Here is a 12977-nt window from a genome sequence, read left to right as displayed (position 1 = left end):
TCACTCACATCATCATCATTTAACATCCATTGTTCATGCTGGCATGGGTTGGACAGTTTGACCAGGGCTGGCAAGTTGGAAGGCTGCACCAGACTCCAGTCTGTTTTGGCATGGTTTCTATGGCTGGTTGCCCTTTCTAATGCCAACCACTCTGTGAATGTAATGGGTGCTTTTACATGCCATTTGTGTGACACCAGTATCTGTCACGACTGGAATTCTACTTGGTTTGATGGGTCTTTTTCTCAAGCCTGGCATAATGCCGATGGTCTTGATCATTTGTCATTGTCTCCAAGAAGCCTAGCACTCGAAAGGTGCGTTTCACGTGCCACCATCATTGGCCACGCCTAATAGGTCTTCTCAAGCACAGTATGTTGCCAAAGGTCTTGGTTACTAGTCGTCGCATCTGTGAGGCTCAGATTCAAAGATGATGCTTTATCACCTTGTCCCATGACTTCCTGGGTCTACCTCTACTACAGGTTCCCTTCACAGTTTAGAGATCGGCACTTCTTTATACACCTGTCTTTATACATTTGAAGTAGCCTGTAGAAGAATATCATAAAAGTGATCCTTTTGTTCATTTGGTAGGCTCACTTGGGAGGGTGTAGGCAGAGATAATTGTTGTTATACTATTCTGGAAAACTAGCCTGACCTTATCCCTGCAAGAAGAATGCCAACACCACCTGCCCGGTCACTGTTACCTTCCCAGAAAATTTTATACTTATGTGTCTCGCTTGTGAGGAATCTGGCTGAAGTTCCTCTCCACCTTACCTCTTGAATGCAACATACATCAACACGCCTCCAATCAAGCATCTCAGTAATCTCCCTAGTTCTACCTTTTAATGTGCTTACATTGACAGTGCCAACTCTGAAAACTGGGAAAGAGTTGTGGGAGGGAACATGGGGAGGAGAAATGGAATTTAGCACTTGAAAAACGTTCAATGATCGTTTGATAGTAGACATGCCACATCAGCTATTCTTACTTTAACTTACCATCATTCAAGCAGGTTAAAATTGTTGCCCCTATTGAGAGTGAGTGAAATGTAAGCATTATAAATATTAAGTGTTATTGCTGCAAACAAAAATAGGTCAGTGTTTAAAATTAGGTTTATGAGCTGCTATTGGTTGGTCATTATGTAGAGAGAGAAAGGGGTAGGTGGTTTGTTAATTTACTAGGTAACACATCATTTGGCGCATGCAGTAGTGTGGATGATTGCTGCTGCTGGTGGTGGTGGGAGGGAGCCATGCAAGTCTTCTGGTACAGAAGCAAGGCAGAGCCCTGGAGGAGTTTCTGGTATAAGAGGAGAGATTTTTGGTATAGGTGGTGGGAATGGGTGGGTGCATTGTGGATAAGCAATGGCCAGCTTCACCTCAGGAAATAGCAGCCAAGAAGCCACTTGTAAGGAATAGAGATTGAGAGAGAGCTTTGAAAGACTTTATCGATGGAAGAATCGTGACAAGTATGAGAAAGACGCAAGTTATAAAACAAGGCAAGAATCTTTACGAATTTTAGAGAGAGGAGGAGAGATTGCTGAGGAAAATGTGGCGAAGTTTAGAAACACATGGGTTGTGAAACGGAGAGAATACTGCAAAAATTTAAAGAATTAGGAGTTTTGAAAGTTATTTTAAAAATTAAAGAATTACAAATTTTGAAAGTTATTTTAAATCAAAGTACAGCATGTTAGTATTTATGAGTTAGCTGAATGAATGATGAGTGATTAAAACTAGAGAAATTTCTTCACATCTTTCTTTTTCTCATGGTTTCTTTTGTTTTATCCATTATAAGCCAAAATATCTTTAAGTGTTGATTTAAGCAAATTACAGTGGAATAATATTTATTCAGTAAATAAGATTTTGTAATTTTCCTAGTCTAATAAAAATTCTAGATTTTAAATATTCAATATTGAAAATTCTGTTTTTAAATTCATTTGTAAGATTTTATCCATTATGCTTAAGTGTAATTTTGACTTAAGGACATTTTGGTTTTTCTTAATTTTTCTAGCATCAAAATTCGTAAGGAGCCACCATTCAGCAGCAAACTCATTTTGAAGGAGTTGAAAACAAGTGATGCTGGAGTGTATGCTTGCAGAGCTGAAGTAAATGGCAAGAAGTTAGAAGCCATCACAACATTGAAAATATACCGTAAGTTCTTTCTTCTCAGTTGTTGTTTTAAATAATGATTGAGTGTATATTGTCATTTTAACATTCACTCATCTATACTTGGCATGGATCAGGCCCAATTCGTTGAGACACATCTTGTATGGCCAGGTGCTATTCTTTCATTAACTCGTGTTTTTACCAAGCAAAATATTTCCACCCATCCTTTGAACAAAACAGCACCATGCTTATGTGAGTGATGTTCCTTTACAATTAGAACATGTCAAGATAAGAGAGACACATGCACGCACATAATTGAAGGCTTCTTTCAGTTTCCATCTACCAAATCTACTCTCAAGGCTTAGGGCCTAGAAGACACTTATTTTATCCATTCTGCTTCAATGGTTGAATGTTGGCCAAGATGCTATACGGTGATATTCTAGTTGTTTTCTTGGGTGATGGCTGTGGCAGAATGTCCAGACCTCAGGTCATCTTCAAGACTCTCCCTACCCCTCTTGAATTCAACTGCTTGCTTTCGCACAGTTGATAAAGCTGGAGCATCTTCCCCCTAATGTAGCAGCCATGTCAGCATGACTGTCCTGGGTAGCTAACCCCTTTTTCTGCAGATATTTGATAACACCACAGTTCCAAATTTTATCCATTTTCACGAAATGTCTCTAGTACCACTTTTCCAAGTCCTCAATTCTGTATCTAATGTGGGTTTATCCGGAAAGAAAACAATGCAGTTAGTATCAGTAAAGGTTGAATTTAATGCATGCCAAGTTTAATCACTGTATGGTAACTCCTAAGTCAGCCTATGAATTTTTCAGTGCCCCTCCCCCCTCTTAACTACATACTCAGTACAAGCAAAATAAGCCACTTAAACATACAGGGCTCATGTTGCTTGCTAGACCAAGCCATTCAGAAATGGCTTTTCCACGAATGGGATTCAACATTGTGTCGGTTTTATCACACTAGAGAAGTGCAACACTTGTATCCAATTTACTTTGTCATTTTCAAGTGCACAGTTTTTTAGTCTTCTGACAGCACTATGAGTTTGTTAGGTTGTTTGTTGTAATGTATACACACACATAAATATCTAAACATATCTCTGTACATATGGTAAATATGCAACCTAGCATATTGTTCCCATGCAGACTTTGAGGTAAATTTAGATCTAGTTAATGTCATCTAATATTAGTCTTGGTACCGGTAATGTTTTTTACTGTCAAAAGAAGAAAAAAAAAAAGAAAAACTTCATAATGGTCAGTGAACTGCTTCACAGTTATAAAGAAGAGAGTATTGAAGCATTTTCTTCTTTCCACAGGGCCACTTGGTTTTAGTAATTGTGAAGAAGTACAGCAACCAATTATTTATAAAGATGCCAAAATCCGATGTACTGCAACAGGAGACCCTGCTCCCAAAATTCAGTGGAAACACAAACTGAAAAAAATTATTACAGGTATGTCTTTTGTTTTTTATTATAACACCAAAATTAGTAGGGTTTTTTCATACGTTAGCAATTACAAAGGTGTTAACCCTCGTCTGAGAGTTACCTCATCTAGCAATAAAGTAAAATGACAAGGGCTTGTTATATATATTTATTTATTTATATGTACATCATCATCGTTTAACGTCTGCTTTCCATGCTGGGTTGGGCAGTTTGATGCACCAGGCTCCAATCTGACCACGCCCAAATGTTGTTTTTCCTCTTGCAACCAGCACATGTGCCAGTAAGGTGGCGCTGGCAAGGATCACGCTCAGATGTGCTTTTAATGTTCCACTGCCACATCATTGATTTTGATTTCACAGTTATATATATATATATATATATATATATATATATATAGGAGAATGTACGAAAAAAAACAAGACGAGGACAGGTGGTGTAAACAACAAAAGGATGTATTAGTTTGACGCTCGGGAATACAGAAAGTCTTTAACGTTTCGTGCTACGCTCTTCAATAGAAAGAATACGGAGAAAACAAGGAGAAAAACACGGAGAAAAAAAATTGAATGGTGTTTGGTCAACGATCTATATATATAGTATAACGACAGTTTTCGAACAGCTCTGATCACAAATAAATTGTGATTTATCTCCTTTATCTCCTTTCTCTCTCTCTCTCTTTCTCTCTCTCTCTCTCTTTCTCTCTCTCTCTCTCTTTCTTTTTCTCTCTTTCTCTCTCTCTCTCTCTCTTTCTCTCTCTCTCTCTTTCTCTCTCTTTCTCTCTCTCTTTCTCTCTTTCTCTCTCTCTCTCTCTCTCTTTCTCTCTCTCTCTCTCTCTCTCTCTATATATATATATCTATATAGAGCTACTTCACCACTTGATGAGATGAAATGTCATCTTAGCAGCTTCAGTACACAAGTGTTTACTTGAAATTGCTCTTTTATTGTGTAACTGTACTTGTATGGCAGTCATCAAGGTTGCTACTTTTGGGTACATGTGCTCTCATCTCTCTAGTAGCAATGGACCAGCTAAAAGCCATCTCCCATCTTTCATTTCTCCTACTTTATTCTCTACATATGTTGCTAGGCAACTAGGTGATGGTTTTGGATGAAACTAAATATTAAAGATGAATAATATTTATGTTTTTAGAATGAATGTTGTGGAAGTATTCCGACCACCCTGCAAGAGACTAAGAGGTGGACTGATTCCTTCCTATAAAGAACTGTGAGCTTGTGTTGGTAGCAGTTCAATGTGAGCCTTTGATATAGAATGTTGAGTCTCGTGTAATAGTAGTGCGTTTGTGTATATACTTTCTCCCCCCTGCTTTGTTATAATATATATCCAGTACAAGACATAGAAGTTAAAGATGCCTTTGAAGTATTTTATTTAAAAGGAAAACAATGCTTAAAAGATGTTTTACACTGTACTTTGAGATTTGAATATTTTAATCTGAAAAATTATGATTCTCTTATTTAGCTGGACGTTACGAAGTGGATGCTGATGGCTTGATAATTAAGAATATTACTGAAGCTGATAATGGAGAATATGTTTTGGAAGCAGAAATTGTTTCGAAAAGTTCGTATGATGAGAAATCAATCATAGTTAAAGTTGTTGGTAAGTAGAAATGGAAAAAATAGATTTCTTCTTTTCATTTAACATCTGTTGTTTTCTGTTGATTGTATTGAGGTAAAATCGTACCTGTCTGTTTATCTTATTGTAGTTGGTTGTAACAATGTTCTTAGCGGGTGCTTCTCTTTATTGCTGTTGCTGTGTGTGTGTGTGTGTTCATTTCTTCATCCAGCACCCCTCTTATCTTATTCCACCAGTTTTTGAAGGAGTAACTAGTCGTGTCAACAAGGAATGTAAACAGCATTAGACATAAGTGAAGCCATGACACGTCAACATTCACACGCATGGAAGCACACACACACACACACACACACACACACACACACGTATTTATGCAGTGAGCTTTCTACAGTTGTCTACTTAATTCACTCTGAAAGCAGTGGTCAGCCACCCGGGGGCCATCTTGTTATAACGTGCTCTCCCATGGTGCTGCTGTTCAGTGGGACTAAAACCTAAACCGCATGGTTGTAAAGCAAACTTCTCAATTACATCTCCCTCCCTTCCTCCCTTTTTTTCTCATTACATTAATTTAAAGATGCTAAAATCTTTGGGTATATACCAATGGTGAACTTTAGTTTGAAAAATAAACACTGCTGGCATGACAGTAAGTAACACACACACACACATGTGGGAGGTGGGGTAAAGAAACCAGAATGAATTTGGTTTAATCACTTTGAGAAGTTTACTTCACTATCACTTGATTACATTGGTGTAGCACCTTGGACAACTGTTTTTCCAAGTTGGCTAAAGCCTTGTGAGTCGTTAGGTAGATAGAGATTGTACGGAAGCTTGTTGCTTAGACTAAACACCATCTTCAATTATAATATTACTAAATCATTTGGTGGGAGCATAGCAAAAACTTCCATTAAATCATGCTAAAAGGGCTGCTGCTAGGGGAACTAGTTGATCATTCATCAAACGAGTTTCACTAATGACTATTAAGTCTTTTAATCAAATCATGTCTTCAAGATTGAGTCTTTCCAATTGCTTTTACAGCCATTGTGTGGTAATGGGTTTTTATAACCATTGTGCGATAGCCTACATACCTACCTACCTATTTAGCTACCTCAGTAGATGATTAGCCCTCTGTTTATCTATCTATTTCAAGCTAGCTGGTTATTTAATAATTTGCATCTCCACATGTAGGTATCGATACGGATTAAGGTTTTCTCTGTTTGATTCATTTACTACTACTACTACTAACAATACTAATCTTTGATATTGTGATTGCTTTTTCTGTATGAGTGTTGTCTCTTTGCAGTACCTCCCAAGATATCAAAGCCACCAGAAGTGAGCAAGCCTGTTGAAGGGTCAGAGTTATCATTAAGTTGCAAAGCATCAGGAGACCCTAATCCTAAATATATGTGGTTTAAGGTGCGTTTTGAACATTTTTCTTTTTCTCATTTCTGTATGCTAAAGAACTTATTATTGACAGAAACAATTAAGAACACTGTATGCAACTAATTAATTTTAATTTCTGCATAGAACGATCAAGAACTGTCAGATTCAAGAATTGAAATGGATAACATTGCTGGTAAATTAAAGGTGTCTAATGTAAAAAAAAGTGACGGAGGTAAATACAAATGTGTGGCATATAACATTGGTGGCAATGACAGTGCTACTGCAGAAGTAACTATTCTTGGTAAGTAAGCTTTTCTTAAAGTAAATTAATGGTATGTGTGTGCTCTGCAGGTGCTGAGGAATAAATCAATTATGTTATGGCATCTGATATAATTGCCTGGCCTAATAATGACTGATTATTTAATGAAGCGTGTATGCTTTACAAAGTTTAACCCTCTCTGATCTGGACCCCCTGTGTCTAACTTTACCCTCCACCTGGGATCCTAAACAAAAATATAAATAGTTGCATACACAACTCAAGAGTAATGATTGCAGGCAAACTAATGCATAAAATCACAAAAATTAGAAAAAAAGGCTTCAGGTGAACAGCACCAACAATAACAGGCCTATCTCTCAGCAACTGTATTTGCTATTTTCCTCTCCACTTTCACCTGTTTGATTGTCTGCACAAGAGTAAACTTGTTCTCAATAATTTCTTCAACTGCAGTGGCTCTAGTCCTTTGCTTGTTTACTAGACAAAGTGCTGGGATCATCACATCCCCTTTCCCCCTTTTAAAAGCAAAAAGTAAAACAACAGCAGCTGTGTGGGACACCCTTATCAATGAGTCATAAATACATTTTGATTACAAAGCTGCAATGTGATCAGTTGTCTATTTTTAGTATTTTATATTTTCCCTGCATGTATTGTTCATTGTTGCTTTGTTGGGAACCCAGATGGTTAAGCTATTTCCAGTATACTGGGGACACAGTGTGATAGGACTTAAATAAAATCTTTTGTTTTCTGTGTTTATTACTATATATTACTACAATTATATATATATATATATATATATATATATATATATATATATATATATGGGAGAATATACAAATAATAACAGACGAGGACAGGTGGTGTAAATAACAAAAGGATATATTAGTATGACGCTCGGGAATACGGAAAGTCTTTGACGTTTCGAGCTACGCTCTTCAACAGAAAGAATACGGAGACAAGGAGAAAAACACGGAGAAAAAAAATTGAATAGTGTTCAGTCAACGGTCAATCATAATAATGCGAAAAGTTCAAAAGTTTTTTAGACGTCGTGGTATATTGAAGCGATTTCCAATCAGAAGATGGGTCCAGTGTAATCCGTATATATATATATATATATATATATATATATATACTCTCTCACCACAATTTTCTCTCTCTCTTTCTTCCTGTTTCTGTTGTACCTGTATTTCAAAGGGCCAGCGTTGTCACACTGAATCTCCCTGAGAACTACGTTAAGGGTACACATGTCTGTGGAATGCTCAGCCACTTGCACGTTAATTTCATGAGCAGGCTGTTCTGTTGATCAGATCAACTGGAACCCTCGTCGTCGTAAGCGACAGTGCCAACCATATATATATATATAAAATGTGTGTATTGAAGTAACAAAAACTAGTTGGTGAAGTTGTGTTGTAATAATGTTAACCAACATGTTCTGTACTGAAATTTGAACTTCAATCATTTCAAAATTCTCTTTTTTTTTTTTAAATTTTATTTTATAGTTCCTCCTTCAGTTGAAATCCCTCGAAGTGGAGATGGTAAAGAAGGTGAATCAATCACTTTAGTTTGTAAAGGAAAAGGTGTTCCAGTACCATCACTTACCTGGCAAAGAAGTAACGATGCTCCTTTCCCTATTGGTGAAGAGGTTAGCAAAATTAACAATTGGTTGACAATGAAATTTCACACGATTTTTTGATTAAAATGAGTTTTTCTTTATTTTCTACTTTACTATTTTATGTCTTTTAACAGTTGAATGGAGTATTAGTTAAAGAAACCAAGAATCGGCCAGATAAAGAATTGACTTTAACCATTGCTTCTCTGAAAGCTAGCGATGCTGATAATTACACTTGTTTTGGAGATAACGAGGCTGGTAACGATGCCAAGCGAACCTACCTCCGGGTTGAATATAAACCTGTTTTTATAAATACTCCAACTACTGCTTACAATTGGATGGGCAACAAAGCCAACATAACCTGCACTGCCAAAAGTTATCCCAAAGCTATAATATCATGGAAAAGGGATAAGGAGGAAATTAAAGGAGATACTGAGACGTATAAAATATTCAAAATAGAAGGTCAAGAACAGATGACCAGCTTACTCCAAGTAAGTATCAATATATCAGATGGGCTATTTGGAAATTTGGGTTTGTGATGAATACAGTTGGTGTTTTATGTCACACAAACATGATGGTGTGCTTAAGAAGTTTGCTTGCCAGCTGTATGATTTGCGGTTTAGTCCCACTGCATGATACCTTAGGCAAGTGCTTTCTATTATGGCACTGGGTCAGCCAAAGCTTTGTGAATGGATCTGATAGTTGGAAACTGAAAGAAAACCTGTCGTGTGTGTGTGTGTGTAGATGTGCTATACTGGGTGCTTCTTTTTCATGACACCAGCATTTGTGACGTCACTATGTAACTCACAAGATAAGGACCCCCTCAACTGAGTGTTAGTATATGCATGTGTGCAATTCATGCATGTGTGTCTCTTTGTTTTGACATCATGCCAGTTATTGTCATCATCTCGGCAACTATATCTGATGGACCGGCTACTTTGCCTATATAATTGTTCACTTCAAACTCAGTCTTTTTGTTCCTCTTCCTCTTATGCATTTCTCACATTTATAAAGGACAACCTCTCATAATAACATTTCCAGACCTATTTCTTGTGGATATCTACACACACACACACATGACTAGGCATGACCATTCATTTTAGTCATTTATTAAATGTATATTAAAACTTTATTGATTTCACTTGGTTGGAGCCTGGTGTAGCCATCTGGTTTCACCAGTCCTCAGTCAAATCGTCCAACCCATGCTAGCATGGAAAGCGGACGTTAAACGATGATATGTGAGACAAATATGTTTGCTTGATATAAGACTGCAGATGGAACAGTATGATAATGTTGTTGTTGTGGTGCAATATGGAAATTGAATTGATTTTTTTAGTGGTAATAATAAAATACTGACAGTTATTTCATAATTGAAGAAATCTATCTAATATTAGGAAATTGGATGTGAATTTAAAAAAAAAATCTTCCTGTGCAGTATTATTGACATTTTTGTTATTTTTGTTAGGTTAAGGTGACTCCTAGCAACGAGAATTCTGTATTTACTGACTATAAATGCAAAGCTTTCAGCATCAGAGATTCAACAGAGATAACAATAACTTTAAAGAAAGCAGGTTGGTATGATTTTTTGTTTTTTTTTATTAAAATGTTACTTTCTTGTATCAATTATGAGACATTTAGTATTCTCTTGTCCTTGCCCACATATGTCCACTGTCTCACTGTAAAATTGTTCATAGTTTGGATTTTTCAATCACATTCATTCTAAGCTAAGAAATAAAGTTTAAAAAAAAAAAAGCATTTTGTAGTGTTTCACTGAAATAGTTGTTGAAATGTATTGGGGGAAAATTCCTTTTCTGAGTTTTTAATGGTGTAGGAAAAATAGTGTGATATTGTTTAAACTGTTAAAATCCTTTTTGGAGGCTTTTTGGTAGGAAATTCTTCCCAAAATGAAGTTGCTTCTTCTGGCACAGAAGAGCACTAAGTTCCAGTCTTTAAGCCCCTAAACAACAATTGTATTTGATTTATACTTTTAGGTGGTTCAGGATTGACTGGTGTGGATATCCACTCTTTAAGACTCTGTTAAACAGCTACTTAGGGCTTCTGCCATTTTCTTACTCCTTAATGATCTTTAACATTCACACGACTCTGTCAAGTATAAAGCTTATTTAGTAGCATTGTTTTGAACCAATTGTATTATCTTGTAGATTTGACATTTCAACGATGTGACTGTTAAGTTTTAGAATGGAATAGTATGAATATAACCTTGTGTAGATTTGAAATTTGAGATTTTTGAAGTATTGCTGTATGTAGATTTACGTGTGTACTTTTGTTGTATTCCATTAGTTTCATATATCTAAATAATATATGTGCATGTATCATCTAATTTTTACAGTTGTTCCTAAGCGTCCTGTTAAAGTCAATGCACTTGATCCCACTCCAACTACTATCACACTGGTCATCAGTCCTCCAGAGAGTGATGGCGGTATCCCTGTCACCCAATACCATATCACTCAGGTTACCAGTGGCAGTGACAAGAAAGAAGAAAAAGATGTCCCAGTTCCTGGTTAGTTACATTTTTCTACAGTAATTCATGTTATGCAAACCACTTGTTTGACCCCATGGTTGTAGGTTCAATCTCACTGTGTGGGACCTTGAGCAAATGTCTTCTATAATCCTAGGCTGATCAAATCATTGTGAGTTGGTTTGGTAGGTGGAAACTCAGTCCCATTGTGTGTGTATGTTATAACACACACACACACACACACGCACATGCAAGAAGACTGGAAAGAAATGAATGAGCATGCTCTGTTGTATATGCAAATAAAAGTATACATAAACGATAATATAAATGTGCTGATAAAAAAAACTGAGCTGAAGTGGAATCAGATGTAATGTACAAAAAAAAAAAAAGACTGCACTGGTAGGAACATGTAGTGTGTCTGGATGAGGACTGCTCTTTAAAGAAGTGACAATCACTAAACATGGCTGGAGCTTGTGGTTGAAGGACACCGAGAAAGACATGGGGGACATGGTGGTAAGGGCTGACCTTAGGACTCTGAGTGTCACAGGGGACCAGGGTGCCTGGTGATGCATGGTCCTTGAAAAGACTTGCCCATCACAGCAAAACTGAGGTCTGGAAATACTGAGTATGCCCATATTACATATGGGCACCTCACCTTCATCTCCCTCCTCCCCATTTTGCTCCTGCTACTACCACCACATCTCTCCCACTACAGTTTCCCTCGACACCACATTTCCTTTCTGGACCATATTGGTATTATTGGTAGCCCTATTTTTAGTAGGGTTAGTAAGAGTACCGAAACGACCTTAGACATTTCATATGTTATAGTTTAATGAGAGGGAGGTAGGAAAAGTTTTATGTCCAATACAAATTTAATCATCAAACAAGTGCACGAGTTAATATAATCTAACGAAGAGTCGATACAATTATAGTCTGCAGTTGTTACCCATGGTCTCTTGGTGAAAGACTAGCTTAAGGGTTTAACTACTGCTATTTTGACAATTCTCTTACTGGTGTTGTTTAGCTCAACTTACTATAGCCATCTCTTTCTTTTTGCACACTAACGTATTAGCCAATGTACTTTTCCCATTTTAAAACAGTAATTTGAATTGAGATTTAACAGCTGTTTCCATCAGGTTGAGCAACAGCATTGAGACTTCATTTGTTGGCTTGTGATTGTCAATCGACTGACATTATTTGAAGATTAAATCATTCAATATCAGTGCCTGATCAAATTTAGGCCTAACTGCATTCATAATAACACTTAGGTATGCATGGTTGTTTGGCGGGCTGGGAAATCAACATTTTATTTGCAGGAATATGATGTAGTCTTTGATAATGTAATGGTGCTAGCAGAAGTACCTGCAAGTTTAAATGTATTTTGCCTTTTGTCTGATAATTTTCACATTTCAACCTTTTCTTTGTAGAACCAAGTAAAACCCAGCGTGTTGTACTTGAAAACTTGACTCCAAAAACCAAATATCAGCTCAAAGTGTTTGCTGGAAACAGAGTTGGACTCAGCACTACATCATATGATTTATCTTCTGAGACACCTAATATTAGTAAGTAGATTTTAATTATACTTTTCTCTGCTTGCATTTGCTGTCAATTTTTTTTTCCTCTCTTCTATAGTTTCTCACATAACATCAGTTTCTTACATCATTTCCGTTTTACTACATTTACATGAGTCTAGTGGAGGCGCAATGGCCCAGTGGTTAGGGCAGCGGACTCGCGGTCATAGGATCACGGTTTCGATTCTCAGACCGGGCGTTGTGAGTGTTTATTGAGCGAAAACACCTAAAGCTCCACAAGGCTCCGGCAGGGGATGGTGGCGAACCCTGCTGTACTCTTTCACCACAACTTTCTCTCACTCTTACTTCCTATTTCTGTTGTGCCTGTAATTCAAAAGGTCAGCCTTGTCACACTGTGTCACACTGAATATCCCCGTGATCTACGTTAAGGGTACACTTGTCTGTGGAGTGCTCAGCCACTTGCACGTTAATTTCACAAGCAGCCTGTTCCGTTGATCGAATCAACTGGAACCCTCGACGGAGTGCCAACAACAACAACATGGGTCTAATTGCCTGTACTAAGCCTTTCTCT

The 12977-nt window shown here is 37.2% G+C and overlaps 1 protein-coding gene across 27 annotated transcripts in view; it reads left to right on the top strand.

The window, feature by feature from the left end:
* LOC106878297 (neural cell adhesion molecule 2) overlaps positions 1–12977 on the top strand; it is a 131339-nt gene that overhangs the window by 50955 nt on the left and 67407 nt on the right. For all 27 annotated transcript variants that reach the window (XM_052975237.2, XM_089337868.1, XM_089337860.1 and 24 more), the window contains exons 3-12: positions 2000–2139; positions 3422–3556; positions 5019–5156; positions 6433–6545; positions 6657–6813; positions 8286–8428; positions 8533–8886; positions 9861–9966; positions 10746–10916; positions 12302–12436. In XM_052975237.2, coding sequence (XP_052831197.1) covers positions 2000–2139; positions 3422–3556; positions 5019–5156; positions 6433–6545; positions 6657–6813; positions 8286–8428; positions 8533–8886; positions 9861–9966; positions 10746–10916; positions 12302–12436 — 1592 coding nt within the window. The remainder of the gene's footprint in view (positions 1–1999; positions 2140–3421; positions 3557–5018; positions 5157–6432; positions 6546–6656; positions 6814–8285; positions 8429–8532; positions 8887–9860; positions 9967–10745; positions 10917–12301; positions 12437–12977) is intronic.

The sequence above is a fragment of the Octopus bimaculoides genome, chromosome 20 (genome assembly GCF_046866305.1).
Source record: "Octopus bimaculoides isolate indiv1 chromosome 20, ASM4686630v1, whole genome shotgun sequence".
Taxonomy (NCBI): Eukaryota; Metazoa; Mollusca; class Cephalopoda; order Octopoda; family Octopodidae; genus Octopus; species Octopus bimaculoides.
This window is presented reverse-complemented; position numbering and strand designations above follow the sequence as displayed.